Source organism: Neocloeon triangulifer, unplaced genomic scaffold, assembly GCF_031216515.1.
Source record: "Neocloeon triangulifer isolate White Clay Creek 2 clone unplaced genomic scaffold, ASM3121651v1 ptg000004l, whole genome shotgun sequence".
NCBI lineage: Eukaryota > Metazoa > Arthropoda > Insecta > Ephemeroptera > Baetidae > Neocloeon > Neocloeon triangulifer.
Window position 1 is genome coordinate 3,945,438 of NW_026775547.1, and position 19,777 is coordinate 3,965,214.

Here is a 19,777-nt window from a genome sequence, read left to right on the forward strand (position 1 = left end):
GTGTCGACTTTTTGTTATATTTTGATTATATCTATTTTTTTTGCATCCTTAACAAAATTTAATTTCTGATTTACTCTTATTTAAAAATAAAACAATCGTTCACTAAAAAATAACCTTTTCTTTCCATAGTTCCAAATAATCAAATACTTAAACAAAAAGCATTAAAGAAGTTGAACAGAGAAATGGCCTTTGTATTTTTTTTATTCTAGCTTTATAAAGACTTCTTGTTTCTTGCTACGCAAACTCAATTTTCTTCACGCTGAGCCTCAAAATTACCATATTTATTTGTCTCACAAACTTTGTCTGGATTTCCACCAGCAAACTACCGCCAAAGGTAATACCACCCCCGACATATTCGCTCGCCCACTCAGAATGTATTCCGTCCTGAGCTGCAGGGTTTCGTTGATAAGCTTTAAACATTAACACGCGACCTGTTCAACAGCTCAGGCCTGTATATTACAGCGAATAATAATTATCCCGGCACATTGACAACGCCAGCTCTGCATGGCTGTCTTTGGCAGGTGTGCTGGTGCCAATGTCGACATCAATATTCTGTAGACCGAACGTTTCAACGCCCACGAGATCAGCTCCATTTAGCGCGCGTATTGGGTTCGTATATTCAGCTGGTGACAGCGTCAATTACTCTTTCATTCGTTTTCGCTTCTCCGAAATAATTTCAAACGCAAAATCAATCATTCAACGAGATGAAATTGACGTTGTTGATTACTTTTATTCCATGTGCATATAAAAAAACAGTTGCCTGAAAACAATTCCAGAGAATAAAATTGTTCTCAACTTTTTTTATCCTAACCACTTTTTACGCTCATGGAGTGTTTTTTTCCTTTTTTTAATAAATAAATTAAATTCTTTAAGTTCCTGCTATGTAAAAACTTATAAAAAAATTGAAAGGGTGGAAAAGTTTTATTTTGACGAGTTATTAAAAATAATTGATTACTAAAATACGGGAAGTTCATTTCTTTCGCATTTCCAGAGACAAATTTTCGGGTGCGTTGACTTTCGACTTTTTGCAATCACGAACGCTCACTTGAGAGTTTTCACGTGGGAAGCCAACAAGAAAGGGCATCTTATTTCCTGATGGGCTTTAATGGGGTGTCTCAGGCTCGTTTTATTCCTCCCCACCGTACGAAGCGAAGGGCGCAATGGAGTTTGATGGAAATATCAGGACAATATAAATGCAAATATGCAATCGCCCCGCGGCAAGATGCGCTGCCGCTTCGTGTAAATATGCAGTAGTGGCAAGATGAAAATTTTATAGAATACAAATAAAACTAGATATTTATAAATATTATATTTTTTTTAGTAATACCACACAAAAAGCTATTCTATGTTGACATTTATGGAATTTGAATATTGTTTAAATAACAAAATTTAACAATTTAAAAATTTAAAACCGGTAATTTCGAAATTATGATAAACTTTTAATTACGATTTATGCCCAAAGAGTTGAAAAAATACAATTTTTATAATAAACAATAAGTATCAAATAGTGCTGTAGAGCTGATTTTTAAGTATGAAACAGATTTTTATAATTAATTAAATAATTTATAATAAATTCTAGATTAAATCATTCATAATTTACACGAAATGAAACCATTTCATCAAAAGGAGCCAGCATTAAATTTTACGTGATTTGATTCTAATCCAATTTGAAACATTTCAACCAATGCATCTGAACCATCCGTATAGCTCAGTTGACGAAATAATTAAACCTGGGCGCGTTCCATTACGATGTAAATGAATTTGCGGTAGCAGTTGTGCTTCTAATCTGCACACGAAATTATTAATTAATTCAAATCCCGTCACGGCTGCGAGCGAGCAACACGCAGCACAACTCGGCACACAAGTGGCCAACCCCAGAGTGAGCTTCATTCTCTCGCGAGGGTAATTTCAAAATAATCGCACAAAAGCTCTCCGGGGGGCCTGAAATCCGTCCGACCAAAGTAAGCCCACAGATTCGGATTCGCAATGGAAAATGCATTTTTTTCCTCTCTTTTTTTTTATCACCGAGTCGTAAAATAAAAATTGGCAGTGAAGGGGCGAGAAAGAGTATAAGTAGCCCATAATAAAAGCTCTCACTCGTTTCCTTGTATCAAAGGATAAGCCCACGAGGTAATAACGGCCAGCATTGTGCGCGCCAGATTTCAATCTATCTCGCGGCGAATCGATAGGCCTGCCTGTCTATTGACGAATGCACCCAGCTACTTCTTTTGGTTCTTTTTTTGTAGATGAATGGATGCTCGCCATTATCAAGACCTTCCTCTTTCTTCCAAATCAAAGAACCAACTTTTCAAAGACGAGAGAGCAGCAATTTTATAGAGTCAGAGTGAAAAAGGTCAGAGACGTCAGAGTGCATTAAAAAGAGGATTCACAGGTATTTACACTTCTTCCGTAGTAAATTGAATTGGCATGATGTTTTTTTAAATCTAAATATGAATTTTTGCTGCCAGATTATTCTCGTAGGTACCTGCGACCTGAAACTTCAGCTCCCCAGGCAAGCCAAAAGATTTTTTAAATGTTTCGAACTAAATAATTTAATTAAACTCATTAATGTATGACAGTGAGATTGGTCGTTGAGATGAGACTGCCTTGGCACAATAAACAAAAAAAATAATTTTCTTTCAAAACTTTAGGTCATGAAAATTTCAAGATTTCAAACTTTTTCTGAAAAATTGTATTTCATGCGTTAGCGATTGACTAGACATAGAGACTAGATATTTACAAAAAATTAGAATTTAAATAAACTTTAATAGTTTTATTAATAAAAACACGGAAAAACTTTAAATAAAAAAATCTTTTATTGTAAAGATACTTTTGAATATTTATAAATAATTTAAAAAAAAAATAATCAAATATAATATAATAAAGAGACATTTCACATTCTTTATTATTAGTTTAATATTTTCCCCTTTCGTGATTGTTGATTCACAGACATAATTAATCACGTGTAAAATCTTGTGGTTGTTTCTTCACCCCACTTCTGGGTTATTCAGCTTTTGTTTTCTCTGATTGCTCTCCCTGTCAGCAAAATAAAAATCGCTTGCGTCTCGAAATTCATTCGTGTTTGTTGCAGAGAGAGCCACTCTTTCAGTAGAGTAGGTCGGTGAAATATCAGTCGATTCGATCAGACCCTCGGACATGTTCCAATGAAGCAACCGCTGATGACACACAGAAGCAGCTTCACCCTTAAGAAAACCAGCTAGCACTTCAGCACGACAGCGTTTACGAGTGCAGTCTTGGAAAAAACGGGAATATCTAAGGTCATGCTTTTGGTTAAAATCTTTTTTCCTCTAATTTTAGAGTCGACAAAAGACTGGTGACGTTCGATATAATTCAAACAATTAAAATCTATCGCGATATAAATAATAGAGCAAGAGTAGCAAGGCCTAAATAAAAGGTTTCAGCGGAGCACAAAATATATCGGCGAGTGAAATGTTTGCGTAGGCAGACCCGCATGTCTGGGGTGCACGGCAGAATGCCTATGTGTGCGTTGCGCGTTGTGCGGCCTCTCTAATTAAAGCTGTCGCCGCGAGTAGCTAGTGGTGTTTTGATATTATTATTCGTCAATTACGGCTCGGCGTATCATCAGAGCGGGGCTTGACATGCAAATCACAACGAACACGTTCCGATCTCTGCTAATTAATGAGAGCGATCGCATTTATTAGCGGCAGCGGTGCCAAGGGCGCTACAGCAAGTTCTGTATGTACAAAAATGAGAACAGACAAAAATGAAAAAATTGAACAAGAGAAAAGCATTCATTAATAATAACATATAATCAAGGGAAAAAATGGGAAAAAACATTTTACAATGAAAAATAACAGATAAAACATTGCAAATTTTTTTTCTTTTTTTTTTAATTTATGCATATATAGTTATTAATACTTAAAATTATTAATTCATAATTTATAAACGCAATGAAAATGCGCGTTTACTTTAAATTTAGGCCGTGTACCCAAGCAGGGAGATTGCAGACGTGTATCTAACAATGTCATCAAAAAAAAAATAAATAAAATAAATAAAAAACAGTTATATCAAATTTTGTTTGTAAGAATTATTTATTTGTATTTTTATATCAAAGGACCACTTCAGTAATAAACTTTATTCTTGAATTTTGTATAAAAAAAATCATGACTGTAAATGTAATCAATATACAAAAATTTGCTTTCATTACTGTAAGGCGTGAAACAAGAATTTGTCAAAAGTTATCATTTGATCCTGCCTTTCGATCGCGATTTCGATTCCAGGCATAAAATTTCTTGACTGAAGGAAAAATTGTGAAACTAACAAAAGCATTGCTCGAAGCGCTTTATTTACCTGGAATTTAATTTTAAAATATATTCGTCGCTGAAGTGCCTAAAATTTAACGTTATTAAAATATTCTAGACCTTACGGACAGAGATAATTTGAGGGATAAAATTTACTGAAACTGACTGTAATATTGTTACGATATTTTTATTTATTAAATGGGGCTCATTGTGACATTTACTCATTTTTAATTTTTAATAAACTTACTATATAAATTGAAATAAAATTTTTGAACATAGTGGAATGAACAACAGGTAGCAAGAATTAATGAAAAGGATAGATATATCATCCACCCTTGTCACCAAGCGCGGCAGCCCTGCTCCTGCTGTCATCTCACAGCTGCACACAGCCGACCTCGCCACCTCTATAACGATAATCAGAAAGGGGTTGTTTGCATTGCCTTTGCCTTGGGACAAGATCAGTCAGCTGTAGTGAAAGGGCTGACGTAGGACAGGCGACTCGAGCCCAAACAAGGCAAATTTGCAGAGATGTTTGGCTGTCGCTTTGTGCCTTTCATGCCGTTTTCCAGCAAATGCATAGCAAAGAAGACACGGACGTTCGTCAGCGCTACTCATGACTTTTTCTCTCTCCAGGGAAAAGATGTGCCCGTTGCCAAAAGGCAACATTCTATTCCCAACGCGACTTACAACCTTAAAATTTGCAGCTTAAATTTACTTGAGAGGTCACATTTTAAAAATAACAAATGATTGTTTACTAGGAAAACAAGAAAAATTCGCAATAAAAAATCCTGTTAATGAGATAAATTTTTAATAATTTTTCTGGTAGAACATCTTCTTCTCTTTATTCCAAATAGAGGCAACTTTTAAGGCTCGAAAGGGTCAAACGTTTTATAGTTTTAGTTTCTTTAGCGAGGCCTCTTCATATTGATAGGAAAAAATTAAAAACTAGCATGCGTACAAATAAAAATTCCATAGTAGCTCCACAAGAAACTCTTAAATTAGTTCAAAAATCTCAAAGTAGCCGTTTTAGTTGGAGATTTATTTTAAAAATGATGCAATTCATACATTTTACAGACAAAAAATGGAGTGTATTAAGGAAAATAATTCAAATAACTTTATAACTTTTTAATAGTCTCTATTTACACCATTTGAATATTGGAGACCCCATTGTTTTGGGACCGAAAAAAGTAACCGAAAATCCCTCGCAAATATGAAAGCTTTTTTCCTGAAAACAGGGAACGCGGAGAGGAGCTCATTTGAAAGCGGAAGTTCGCCTGCTTGTGCAACAAAATGAACTCGAGGACCCTCCAGCGGAATAATTACTGCTCAAAATGTATGTATGTGTGTTGCCTTTTTTGCTACATAAGCTGAAGAGACGTCACTATGAATTATAATACTGGACACGACGGTCGGAAAAGCAGAAACTCAACAAATTGCTTCCTGCGGGAAGAGCGCACCATGAACATCCGAGTTCAAGAGGCAAAAATTACAATGCAAATTAATTTTATAATTTACATAAGTATTTATCATTTATGACTCATAAGTTCAGCAAAAAACCAATTTTTATGTAACCTTCAATTTTTTTTATAATTTTATGCTTAAAAATGCCCTACAATTTTTGTTAATTTCAAAAAAATTGGCCCGTGCTGAATTTTTATTCAAAAAAAGTGAAGACATTTGGATAAAATTATTAGTCAATCATGTTCAAAATTAGTCGATGTAAATAATTGAAGAAAAACAATTATTTTTTAGTAGCAATTTTTCAAAAGTAGTCCAAGAATCTAGTGTTTTTTTTTTTTCATAGAATACCCCGTTTTTACTCTCATACATACATTTTGAGCTTGAATGGCATATTCCGCAAAGATCGACGGGTGGATTAATTTTGCAGAGAATGATAAAAAAAAAATCTGGAATGTATAACTATGAAACAAAATTATGATTTGACCGTAAGGAATAATAATTAGTCTTGAGACAAAGTATGTACCTGAAGTTTTTTTAATATCGCATTTGTGTAATTATTTAATTAAATCTCATTTTATTTATTAGGTTTCCTCTTCAGAAGTTGTCCCTTTATTGGTACATATATTTAATACTTACACCTTTTGCTTGGATTAAAGATTTGTATCCTGCTGGAGGGAGATGTCAATTTTTACGTTGAAATGATTGCGGAAATGTGTCGATAAGCCTGTTGGCTGTTCACCCCGTCGGGGCGTCGACTCGATCTACCCTTTGAATTTTCCGCTCGCACCTTTTTCTATACACACAGATACTCATCGGCTGACAGGCCGACTTTTCTGCTCTTTGAACCAAAACACACTCAAAATTTGCTTGCAGAGAAAAAGTCAAGGAAATGGAAAGACCACTGCGACGATACGTAAAGCAGTAACCGGTCCTTTCAAATTCTTTCTCTTTTGCCGAAATAACAAGCGTAAAGAACCTTTTTCTTTTATCAATTATATTATGGAAGCATGCAGAAATTCCGCGCGCATAATAAAAGCATTCGAAGGGACCTTTTTATCTGGGCAATTTTTAACAAAAGTGTTCATATTTTACTCTTGATATTTATTTATACAAGACTAAAATTTCTTAGTTTAATTACATACTAAAAGTGAATTTAAATTTTGTTATGTGATTCAGAATTTATTAAACAGAAACCATGGGAATTATTATTCTTTATTATTTTTCAATATAAATCATGCTCTTATTAATTTCTGTATTTCTCTTAAAAGGAAATGAAAAAGTAATCTAATATTTTCCTCAAATATATACAAATTTTCATTTTTCAACGTTTGTGCGGCTTCTCCGAGTTTCACCAGAAGTGGCGTCGTTTCCACCGATATGTAAATTGTGAACTTTCCTCCTCGCTGAATAAACTCGATTGGAAAAGAGAAAAGAAAACTCGCAACGTTTTTGATTTGGCAAACAGTTGAGCACACTTGAGACACATAAAAGGAGACGTCGACTGTGTTGATTTTGTGCGGCAGGCAGAATAAAAGGAGGCGCTGCAGATTTGAATAAATGAATTCGTCAGCTTTTTAGCACACTCTCCATATATAAATACTATTGCCTCGGTGACCATTTTTGCCTCAACTTCTGAATGATGTAAAAGAGGAAAATCTCTAGAACTGAAATCAGAATAAAAATTGAGCCACCCATTTTTCTTCGTGTCTACAAATACCACTTTGATTTTCCTTTGTTGCTTTTCTTACCTTGAATAAATAAATTTATTTTGTGCAAAAATTAATTTTCTTGTGCATGATTGTGAGTTATTAATTGGTTCGTTGGGATTCCAAATTTTCACGTCTCGGTTTATTTTGCCAAAAGCAGAAATACATTTTCAGTCAAACGAAAATAAAATGCGGAACTGTTATTGACTCTGATGTTATCTTTTCCCAGAGGCGCAGCGACGTGAGAAATGGTCAAAAAAGTAGGCTTAAAAAAATGATTCCTAGCTAGCCTATTGCCAGCTGCACATAGAACTCGCATCAATCAATCCGCCTTGTGACGTTGATGCATAGCTACCAAAAAAAAAACGTGCTTGTCATAATTTATTTCAGTACACTGAACAATATTATTGATGATTAAAACATTTAAAATTAATTATAACTTCAATATAAATGATAAAATAAAAATTTAATAAATAATAATGATACTCTGCAAATTATTAAAAATATATATTTAATTGTAACTTTTATGATTTTTGATCAGGCCTATTAATTTTAAAAATAAATAAAAAATTATGAAAATTATGAAATTTTTTGTTTGTGTGTTAATATAACATTCCCACGGACTTTTTGCAAACGCATTGTTGCAACTCTTTGATCTAATGATTTAGCTTTCTTGCTCTTCTCTCAAAAGCAACCACGTTTTAATATTTGATGTAAAAGAATTTGTGAGTTCCATTTTGAAATCAGTTAATTATAAGAAGAAGAAAATTATAAATTTTGTGACAACGGATAAACTTATCTCTTTCGTTTGGCGACTTGCGGTGCATCCTCAGAAGCAATATTAATTCTTTTTTAAAGGTTTCCTTTGGCTTCTACTTTTGTACTTAAAATTAAAATGAGTAATTTTTACTAGAATTCGACAAAACTGCCTCACATCAGGAATAAAACAAAGCTCAGAATTGTTTTGTCTTCTGATAATAAATATGGCTCGAAACGTTTTCCAACATTTAAATATTCAAACACTACAGTTAATTAAGATATTTTTATAAGTAAAAATGTATTACACTTCAAGCATTTTGTTTTCATTCAGAAATGCATGTATATGAGCTCAAAGCACCAAGTGTGTTTTAAATTATTTCATTTAGAGAAGGGAAATTTGATTCAGAAAAGCTATGCAAATATGCTTGTGTATCTGAGTTTATTGCGTCTGTTTTTGTAAGTATACAGTATACATTTAATTTTACAAATTTGCTGCCACGCTAATGTGGCCCAAAAATGGACTCTTCTTGTTAACAACTAATTTAAGTCTAACAGCTCCTTAACCATTAGGCTGAGATCTTTCTTACAGAAAGGAATGTGTTATTATCCAGTTCTAATTGGAATGTTCGGTTCCCGCAGTTATAAGTACATAAAACATTAAAATATTACGTAATAAAGTTTTCGAACGTTGCTATCACTATACAAAGAGAGCGTGTGTGTAAATATAGCTACCGCACATAAATAGTCACATAAATAAAAAATAGCCAACAATGCATTCAGCTGTCAATAGCTTACTTGGGGTACAGTTTAAATCAAGTGTTGTTAAAACAAAACTGGTTTGTCTTGTACAAATATCAGAAATTAATCATTATTGCCACCTCTGGTGGTACCTAGGTGACGATAGCTGCTGCTGAGTGGCTACCGTTGTGTGGCTCCCTTCGTCCGAGTCCGACTCCGAACTGTCAACCACCATCTGAAAACAAAAGAGATTCTGAACGTTAATAAAGGAAGGAGTTTAGTGGGTAAATAAAATTAAAAAAACTCACATTTCCATTTAAGGACTTACGATTTGACACAAAACTAGTGTTAATTGTATGCAAAACCATAACCCAAAGTTATAATTTTTAATTTAATAAAAATAGAGGATATTACCAAATTAACTTAACTATTAACAAACAGGAACAACTTTGTTGGGCTGATTGAAATTTTGATAAATTAGATTCAACCTCAGGTTGTTAAAATGAATAATTACCTCAAACTTTGTTCCTTCCGGCAGTTCCATGGCTCCCATTGCAGACATTTGCTCCAATAAGTCTGGGTTGCTCTCGAGGGTGGAACGGACACTGCCTGGCTCGTACTCTGAGGTGTTTTCTTCATTGTCTTCAGACGCGTTGCCCGCAGGTACCCTGAGCACAACCCTCCTTGTCCTGCAGGGGGCGATCGGCCGCCTGCTGATGCTTCTCCGGCCGAAGGCTGCGTGGTGGTCACTGTAGACAGACCCTTCCTCTTCGGACCAACACAAGTCCTCCCTACTCGACTCCATCGAGTCCTCCACGGTGTCAGTGCTCTCAACCATCCTGAAAGTCCGCTTTATGCCACTCTTGTCTTCAGCAGCGCTCTTCAACTCGTTCAGTTTGCGATCGAGGGTGTCTAGGTGTTCATCGTTGCCATCCGAAGGAGGCAAATTGCTGTTGGCATCCTCGATGGGGCAGTCACTGTCACTTGTGATTTCAATGTTGCCATTTAAGGACTCGATGGTGCACCCTCGGAGGGCAGGGGAGTTCAGGTAAGGACTGTTGGCCAAGGTGTTGCTCTTGATGGTGTCGGTTTCGCTCACCTCCATGGGCGCTTGCTCTGTTTGGGTTTCGCTGTCAACACGCATAGACATCTGAAAATCAAATTAGTCAAAGTCCTTTCATTAATTTTAAGACAAAGTATATTACTTTTCTTTCCTTTCCAGGACTGCTCAGGGTGATGTTGTTTGAGCCCTGACTGTTTGTCCTCCTGTGATGTCTTGCCCTCCTGGCCCTTGTTGAACCCTCTCTGGCGATTGACTGAGGTGTGAGTGAGTTGACGTCGAGCTCGGTATACAAGGTAGATTTTGGGGGGCTTACCTAAAAATTAAATCAAATAATTAGTTTTTGAAGAGATTGTTTTTTATATTTTCTCAGCGACTCACTGTGATTATATCTCTTTGAGGCGTTTCAGGGCTTGTACTTGGGACGTCTGGAGAGGTTGTTTGGCTGTTGTTTGAATTGCGGCGGACAGTGCGAATGTGTTCGGATGCTTTGTTGATGAATGGACGGACGATTCTCCTTTTGTGAGGTTTGTAGCACAGACACTGCTTTTCACGCCTGTAAATAAAGATTTAATTAACCCATTTTATAAAAAAAAGCCTTGACAAAACAATTACTTTTTGAGCTCCCGTTCTCTTTGTTCGATTTGCAGAAGCATTGCATTGACATCCATGTAGAGGTTGTTTGTTCGCTCGAGTTGCCGTTCATAGTGCTTCCGAATGTCCTCGGCATGCTTCAGTTCCTGCTTCCTCTTCTCCACCAATTCATGCTCCATTCGAGGAATGTGTGATCCCTCAGTTTGCATCTTCTTCAGATGACTTCGAATCTCTTCTTTCCAGGTAGCTTGGGTTTTGTAGTACGAGTCGGGCGTCGTCGACCGCAACTCGACAGCTGCGATTTCCAGGTGCATAAGGATGTGCTTGAACGACGGCCTATTTCTAGGTTTTGAACTCCAGCACTGTTTGATGAGCAGCCTGAACCCAACAGGACAGGTTTCCGGAATGGGCAGTTGCAGAGAGTTTGACCCGACGCCCCAAATAATTGCAGACGAGTCAACGTCTTTGTAGGGAACCTCGCAAGTCAGCAGCTCCCACAAGAGAATGCCGTATGACCTGGGAAATCAAAAAAATAAATTCAATGACAATGCACGTTTTTTTAAACAATTTAAATCTTCTTACCAAATGTCAACTTTTTCATTGCAAGGCTCATTCCTTATCACCTCAGGTGCCATCCAAGCAACTGTCCCTGCAAAACTCATTTTGGTGCTGATCTCATTCCACTGCCGACACGTTCCAAAATCACTAATTTTGATTACTTCGTTCTGGCCGATCAAAACACTGAAACAGGAAATTGTAAGACCTTTGAAATCAGAGTTGAAATTTTCTACATACTTAGGGCTTTTGAGGTCTCGATGTATTATTTTGTGTGAATGCAAGTACTGCATTCCATCGGCAATCTGCTTTGCCCAACTGATCAGCCTGCCGGGAGGAATCTTCTCACCCTCTTTGAGTAAATTGTACAGAGGCCCATAAGGACAATATTCCATGACGATACAATAACACGGAGCTTGTGTACAAACTCCCCTGATAAAATGCAAGAAATTGAGTTAGAAAATTGGGAAATTAGTTTTTTTTTAAACTCACTTGAACTGAACGACGTTCTGATGGTTCAGTTTGCGTAGATTTTTTATATCAGTCTCTTTCTGCTCCCTAACCTTCTTGACAGCGACATGCTCATTCTTGTAGGTACCCCTGAAAACTGCCCCTTGGGCCCCTGAGCCAAGCCATTGTAGGTCGCTGATGCTTTCAAATGGAATCTCCCAGTCGTCTGAAATGGATATTCAGCGTTAATGCAATGGGGGCCATTAAGCTGATAATGCCGGCTGCGCCAATTTCACCATATCAGAATTATGCCATATTTCACTTTCTTATTGCTAGTGCAACCAATAATGAACTTATTTAGATCGACAGAGATTTACAGCAACTGCTTTATTTTTAATTGTGTATAAAATTATTATATTGTAACAAAAATTTAATATTTTAAGAGGAATTTAATAAAAACAATCAATCAAACTGGAAGATATCTAAGGAATGTCTGTGGTCAGCGCCAAATTTAGCCAGCGTTAGTCATTTTAGACCAAACTCGTGATTAGCCAGCTTATCTTGCAGGCAACATTTTTTGAAGATCTTAAGTGCTTTTGTCACTGGTGACGCACCACTTGCATATTAACCTTTGTTGGGCGCTCACCTTGTCCTTTGAGTTCCGACGCGGCCGCCTTGCCGATGATTGTCAGCACCGGCCTCAAGCAGCCAAAGAGGCCGTCGAAGAAACCCACGGTGGCCGGATTCGGGAACTCGACGCTGGGACTCGATTCCTCCGACTCGACGATTTTGACCGGGATGGGGCTGAGGGCGCGGGCGTTCTCGTCAGGGCTTTTGTTCTGGATGCCGAGGTTGTTCAACTCCTCCTGTAGGCACAGCATGCTGCGAAAAAGAGCCTGATTAGAAACATTTCGAAACAGGTGTCCAGGAGGGTGATCACTGTCGGTGATGAGGCGCAGGTGGTGCGAAAACGTGGGAAATTTCTGGCATTGTTTTGGGCGCGAAGCTTTGAGGCGGCACGAGATTGGCACACGACGCCGGAATTTTAATAGAGGAAGGAGCACGCCGATTATTTTAATAATTTTTAAACACAATAGGGATTATTTTGTGCGAAAATCGTCGCACCTGCGAGCTGCGAGGCACGCGATTCGCAGGTGGAAAGGCAAATAAACAGCGAAAAAATTAAACGAGAATGATTGTCGGACGGCAAATGGGTCATTGTTGTTGCTAATCTCTGCCAGCGGGCGGTGCAATTTTATTTATTTTTATTTGCAACCAAGGGCGATTTCAAATTCAGCCCTGTCCTGTCCAAAGGAAACAAAAATTGTCACTAACAGAAATTTTTTTTTTTTTTAAATATCACGGAGTTTGAAAAAAAAATCTTTCCAAGCTGGTGATAAGGAATAATTTATTATTATTTTTATGTACCAACGGATGCAAGACTTGCCTAGATTTTAATTTATTTCCATTTTCCTGCTGACGTCAGAACCATAATTTTCAAATTATACTGTTGTTGTGTGCGTTTGTCGCCGGCCGCACGTGGTCAATGGGAGAGAAAATTAATGTTTTGCATCAACCAAAGTCCACCGGCGTGTTTGCTGCCAGCACTCAATCACAACAATCGCTTCGATATAAAAGAGACGGCAAATAGTAATTTACAATTTTATGTTTCGACTGTACAAAGCTGCATAACTTCTAGAGAGATAAGACCAAAGTTTGGGTCGAGAGAATGCAGAGAAAACACCAAAATATAAATTGAATTGAACGCGTTATCTGCCGAGGGATTAAAATTCGCTGACGACAAAAGAGTGACGTTATTTCTGATAACTGCGACTCTCTCTATAATTTCTACAATTGAAAAATAATTTCGCCAAACCGAGCAATGCGTTTTCAAAGCAATCGAAAAATCTAGCGGCGAAGGTCGTTTTTACTACGCGCGGCCAGGAGAGCATGAAAAAATGCATTAAGGTGTCTTATCGTGCAAATTCACCTAACGCAGAGGAAGCAGGTGTCTAATTATTGCTAATTGCGGCGAAATTTAATTTGGCCGCACCTGTTTGTGAATTTATCCTGCTCGGTCTTGTTGTTGATAGCGGGCAATGCGAGTCCCGCCGTCAGGGGCGGTTGGGGGCTGCACATGGTGGTCGCCTCGGGGGTGTGCATCCCTCCTGTGTGCCGCGAGTGCTGAGAGCTGCCGATGCGGATGCTGCTGAAACATGACAATACCATTTGCTCGTTTATTATCGAATGGCGCGTGATGAGATAAGGACAGTCCTGCTGGACGACTTATCAGTAAGTTTTTTTTTCGAAAGCGGCGGCTCAAGAGCGACGAATTCGGGGAATCGCTCACTTGTTTTGCAAATGATTGATATTTAATTACGGAGGTGCACCTCGGTCTTGTTTGATTTCGTAAATTCCTCTCGATTTGTTTGTTCTCCGAATTTGTTTGCGCAAATATTGATTACAAATAGGATTAACGAAGATAAACTTTGCACAAGATAACTCAATTTATAATCATTTTCTTCCAGATTTATGGTTAAATAAATGTAGGGTAAAGAGTTAAAACAAAAATAATAAATACATTTTAAATTAAATCAACAAAAATTAAGGACTGTCCTTCAGTCTTCAGTGTTGAAAATTATAATATAGACCTAAAAATTGCAAAACTAGTGGACCTGGGGATAAAGTTTGAAATTAAGTTCCATTTAAATACGGCAATCGCCTTCTTTTTATAAAATTCTTGTCTAAATAATATCAAAACCGGTGAACCTGCAAGAGAGAAAACAGCTGCGAATAAAAATTTATAACTAAAAATCCGCGTTTTCCTTCTTGAAATTAAACAAATTAATAATTTTATAAAAAAAAATCGTTTATCAAAAAATTTAAATTATTTGTACACCTCATGCCAAAAAGAGAGCCAAGAATAACTTCCTAGACTGACAAGAGGTATGTATGCTGCTCTTGCACTCATTCGACACCAAAATCCTTATCAACAGGACTCTGGCTCTAATTAGGTGCTTTTTTTCTCCAAGCTCTATCATACTCTGCTTTGAAATGTCAAAAATAAAAAAATAAAAAATAATTTTCTTTGGATTCTTTAACAATTAAACACTTTGAATTCAAATGATTATGATCTTATGAAATATTTATAAGTAAATAATTTTTAAAACCTTTTTTATTGTATTGAACATTTATTTTAATGCCTAACAAAATTAACGGCCTCAATTATTCAGTTTTAAATGCATTATTATTTTTGAAATATCAGATGGCATTAAAAAAAATTTAATTGATTGATCACTTGATCAGGACTTTTAAAAATGAATGACCGCCAAATGGAACAAAATTTCATGCTCAATGAAGTAAGCTGAATTCAAATTCGCTGAATTAGCGCCAAATTATATGCTTTTCCAGCGTTGTTTCCGGCCACTTGGACAAAAAATTATTTTCCAAATCGCGTCAGCCATATTGCTGCACTTCCGTTTCGCCAGCGCTCGCATGACAACAATGGACCGGCCACGTTTCGCTCGCTGGCCGGTGAAGGGACGAATCGGCGAAAAGATCAAAGTTCTACTTTCAAAACGCACACGACGCGTGCTTTGTTGAAAATTCTAAATAAAAGCGATGTGAGAAAAATAAATTTTCCTCGCAGCGACAAAAAGGGGATTCCAAACAAGAGAGCCATAAATTTATCTCTTTATAATTCGGAGCTGGTTTTCTCAAGAGAGGCAGACCTTGACAGCAGGGTGGACGCATGACTCATCCAGCCTGGCTGCTTTTTACAGGTGTTTTCCTGCGACCTGCCTCCCCTACCGACAGGTACACAACAAAGCATCTCAATTCTTTTTTTCCTCCAAGAGCAAACAACAAAAGGTTACTTTACAACCCCTGGGTGAGGGTGGCAGGGACGATTTTGAGAGAAAAATACAGAGGGCTGTTCTGAGAAGGGATTTTTGAGAGTTTTCGCTGCTTACAATTAATAGCATTTCTTTCAACAGATTTTGCTCCTTGGACCCAAAAGTGAGGGGCAAATAAACAAGACGGCCAAAAGCACACAAATAACACAACAAGCATTTTGGCTGCTTTCAAAAAGAGGTAGAACTTGTTCAGACTTAAAAGATTTTTCAATAAACAGCAAATAGAAATTATCACAAAAGAAAATCTCCAATGTTTGATAATCTTTTAATTATATTTTACAATCTTTGATTTTATTTGTGTGCTTGATTAGCTGTTAAATTAGAAAATTGAGAAATTATACCGAAAATAATGGAAACTTGTGAACAATAAAAGGAATAATTTGAATGAAAACAATATTATGAAAAATCCGCATTTTTTAAATTAATTTTAACCAGATGTATTTTTACCATGTTTTATTTTTCCAAGACTTAAGATTCCAATATTAATTTGGAAATCACTCGAGGAAAAACCGGTAAAACACAAGTGATTCTTTTCAAAAACTCTGTACCCAAAATTTGGAACTCACAGAGCCGCGCAATGTTTCAGCTCCTTTCTTTTCTCGCCGGAGAATGTTAATTCGCGATTAGCGTGACCGGTGAGCACAATCGAAATGTGAGGTCAAAGGAACTGCGGAATGCGGACGAACACATGTCGGGAGGTGAGGAGCTCCGCGGAAAATGGTAACGTAAACAAGTCGGCGGCGGCATTTATGCATTCCCAAAGTACGCAGCGGGAAATCGATCCGAGGCAAGTCTTAGACCGGCTCAAATGCCAAAGGGCCGCGCTTGGAAAGTCAGGATCAATAAACAAGCGCAAGAGACGAGCGGGACGAGGAAAAGGACAAGCACGTTCAGCTTTAAGTGAGTGAGAATAAAAATGTTTGAATGTTTGAAAGGAAGAAAAAATTGTTTGAATTTAATGAATTGGAAAAGTTACTAAACAAAAATTGAATGTGAAAATCTCAGTTTATTTGATTAAACTTCAAATCACGGAGAATCAAATTTTAACTAAAAACTTTCATAACAATATTTTCTTTTATTAATTTACTATTTTGTTGTCATTAAGTCTTATCGGCCCGTGGCCTTATTGAACTTGCAGAGGGCAAGATCTCGTATTATTATTATTTTAGTATTTTATGAGCATCAAATAAGACAACATTAAATTATTATTATTTTGAGCATGTTTTGTTGGTTTTCAGCAACAATGTCTTAACTTAAGCTTTCATTAGTTAAAAATTACCAAAAGTTAACAAAATATTAAATACAAATTTTCATAATTTTCTTGCAATTAATATCTTTGGTTTAAAATTTTCTCCAATATTCAATCCTATATAATCAGATTTTTTTCTTCAAAGATTTGTTCAACAATGTCATTAAGTTAACGTTTTTTTAAATTTTCTAAATTTCATAGATTACGAAATGTTTAAGACTGTTTAAAAATGACAAGGGCTTCTAGAATCTAATAGAAATTAATTAAAAAGTAATGGAATTTTGATTACTTTCTCAATCAGACTTTAAAATAAGTATAATTTGACCAAAGTGTTCTAAAATTTCATCAGAGGCAGACCAATCAGGTAAGCAAATAGTGCAGCAGGAAACTGCCGTGTCCGTCCCCAGCGGAGAGTAAATTATTCTCCTATTCTTTTCAGACGCAGTGGAGCGTTTCGCATTAACAGGGGGCGGCGGGGTGTCGTGGTGCCGTAACTTTTCGATACGCGTGAAGGGCCCATCAATCACGGCCACGCTGCACGCACGCAGGTATAAAATAATCTAGGCGGGGGAAATTTATTAAATAAATTGGACGCGATCAGGTAGGCCGGGGGCGATGAATTCAAATCGTGGCCTTTCTCTGGCCCAACAAAAGCAGCAAAGCGACGGCATGCGATAAATACATAACGCGGGGGTAGAGACAGTCGTCCTGGCGCCGCTCGCCGCAAATGGGGCAGCCGCTCGTTTGTTTTGGGCCGAGCTATACTTATCACACTATCAAAGTTCGGTATGGAAATTACATTTTAAGTGATTTTAAGTGTTGGAAATCTTACAAAAAATAATGAAATAAGAAAGAAATACAATTTTTTTATCTTTAATTAAATGCTGAAATTAATAAAATGATTGAAATGATCTAAAACAGTAAAATCTTTTTTAATATAAGTTACTATCAAATTTTAACCAAAGATTAAATTTATCTCGCTTTTTTATAATTTTCATACTAATATTTAAATTAAAGTACTGAATTTTGTCCAAGATTGCATTTTATCTTTAAAAAATTGATCATTGTAGATAATAATTTTATTTTAATATGACTTCGAATAGCTCAAATAACTTAAATAAATATTTTGTAATCTTGTAAATCAATTTAAAATCACGAAAGATCCTCTGCAAGCTCAAATTTTGGAGAGAGGAAAAAAATTTATAAAATAAATTAGATAAATTAATGGTAGAGGGAAAATCAGAGTAAATAATTAAATATAAATTATGTCAAATGTGGTTGATAAAAAAATGATGCTTTAATTAATAAAGTTTTGGTTTTCATTCTATAATTTCCCATGGCTATTTTTTTATTTCATTCATATCTAATTTAATATTGACAAAAGGGTTAAAAAATTGTTTCTAGTAAAAAATGTGATCAATGATCAAATTATAATTAGTAAAAATAATTATATTTATTCGGTTTAAATTTTAAATTTCAGTTTTGTCTCTGGATTCAAAAATAAAAAAAACCTCATTTTGAAAAAAAAAATGCGAGATATCAAAAGAAAAAAGTTGCAGAAAATACACTTTGGAGCATCCTTCTTATATATATAAATAATACTACGCAAATCTAGCGCCTTCCTTATCTATCTTGTGCTGATTTGGCAAAAGCGCAGGCCTCTCGCTTTATTTAAAACTTTCAACATCGACGCAGTTTTCCGTTTTAATTTTGAATTGAAATCTAAAATGCAAAAGTGCAGTTATGAATGGAAACTGACGCTGGTCGTCTTGGGTGTCCTTGTGTGCATCCCATAATTCAGTTCAACGTCCTGAATGCATTCAAAAGGGCCTTCAAAGTTCATCAAACTGTTCGGCATCAAAACAAAAACAAAATGATGCAGTTGGAAGGATTTTCAACGAAATGAAGATAAAAAAAACGTACAATTACACACGCCTTTCTAAAAAAAAAAATAGGTGCCTCTGGCATTGAGCGGACGGGCAATAAAGGTGCAGTTTTAAACAAAGGCGTGAGTACTTCAATACAATGGATACGTATACGTATCGACAAGAAATTCCATTTTTGGCAAACAAATGACAAAAAAGAAACAAGGAAGTTTAAATCGTTTAATTTATTCAAATTTATCAATATTTTTAATATTTTTCTATTTTTCTAACGCAATTTCTTCTTGAGTTTACTAATGAACTTTGAAGCAATTTGAAATTAATTAAATTTCAATTAACCCGCCTATAATAATGTGGGCAAGGGCACGCATAAATACCGCGTAACGCAGCAGGTCCGCTATGCAGTCAGGTGAAAATCAATTAGCATAATCATAAAGCACGGTACATAAATATTACATTCAAACTTTTGCTAATTTAAAAAATGATTAAGATATTTTGTCGTGTCTAGTTTATTAAGATCATTAATCAATCAGTGCCGAATTTGCTTGATTTTAAGGCCCCGACCGAAATTCCAGCTCGAAAGAAAGGTGTGCAATACTGCATGGGACCTTCGCGCCGAGATGCACCTGTCACTTGGGTTTCCCGCACCGATTTCAGACACTCACCTGTCGTGGGTGGACGACTGAGGGGCGTCCGAGGTGCAGACCGTCCCGGTGATGCTGCCTGCAGGCCGAAACGAAGTCTTTCACGCTCGCACACGGCCCATTTGAACGTCAAATTCTCGCGATCTCTGCTCACATCCACGGCACTACGGAAACCAACATGGCTGAACAACAGAGAGCGAGGCGTGGGAGGGGAGCGGAGAGGCGCGTTGGAGGGGGCACCGTCTCTCCTCCTAAAACCGAGGGGCCCTGCCGCTGAGGTGAAGAGAGTGTGCGAATTTTTGGCACACGCCGCCGTCGTGCAGGCCCCACTGCGCCGCACAACAAGGAAAAAGCGGCCGAAAAAGATTTCGTCGATAAAGCGATTTCGTGATATACATGCTTGCCAGGGGGTGCAAAATGGAAATTTGTCCTATGGTTTCTCTCGAGGAAGTAAATGACCGATATAGGTTGAAACAAGAGC

General features: G+C 36.7%; 1 protein-coding gene across 4 annotated transcripts; it reads right to left on the reverse strand.

Moving 5' to 3' along the window:
• Positions 1-8,629: 8,629 nt before the first annotated feature.
• LOC132193558 (mitogen-activated protein kinase kinase kinase 13) lies at positions 8,630-19,482 on the reverse strand. 4 transcript variants are annotated; one of them, XM_059614304.1, is made up of 11 exons: positions 19,318-19,481; positions 13,660-13,812; positions 12,253-12,488; positions 11,649-11,832; positions 11,397-11,588; positions 11,184-11,342; positions 10,623-11,117; positions 10,389-10,563; positions 10,153-10,323; positions 9,462-10,097; positions 8,630-9,182 (listed from the first exon to the last, which is right to left on the reverse strand). In XM_059614304.1, exons 2-11 carry the CDS (start codon positions 13,767-13,769, stop codon positions 9,078-9,080), a joined length of 2,463 nt encoding a protein of 820 aa, XP_059470287.1. In that variant the 5' UTR covers positions 13,770-13,812; positions 19,318-19,481; the 3' UTR covers positions 8,630-9,077. The 4 variants fall into 4 exon arrangements, with proteins under 4 accessions (XP_059470287.1, XP_059470288.1, XP_059470290.1 ...); XM_059614305.1 differs by having other exon boundaries at positions 13,660-13,815; XM_059614306.1 differs by lacking the exon at positions 8,630-9,182 and adding an exon at positions 9,244-9,404 and having other exon boundaries at positions 19,318-19,482.
• Between the last annotated feature and the right edge of the window lie 295 nt (positions 19,483-19,777).

What these genes read in the sequence shown, in the direction of transcription:
- LOC132193558 (XM_059614304.1), bottom strand. Translation starts at nt 13,769, where the DNA reads ATGCACACCCCCGAGGCGACCACCATGTGCAGCCCCCAACCGCCCCTG. An exon ending in CAGAACGTCGTTCAGTTCAA is followed by an intron (nt 11,589 to 11,648) that starts GTGAGTTTAAAA and finishes GCATTTTATCAG; the next exon opens with GGGAGTTTGTACACAAGCTC. An exon ending in GTCCTGGAAAGGAAAGAAAA is followed by an intron (nt 10,098 to 10,152) that starts GTAATATACTTT and finishes TTTGATTTTCAG; the next exon opens with ATGTCTATGCGTGTTGACAG.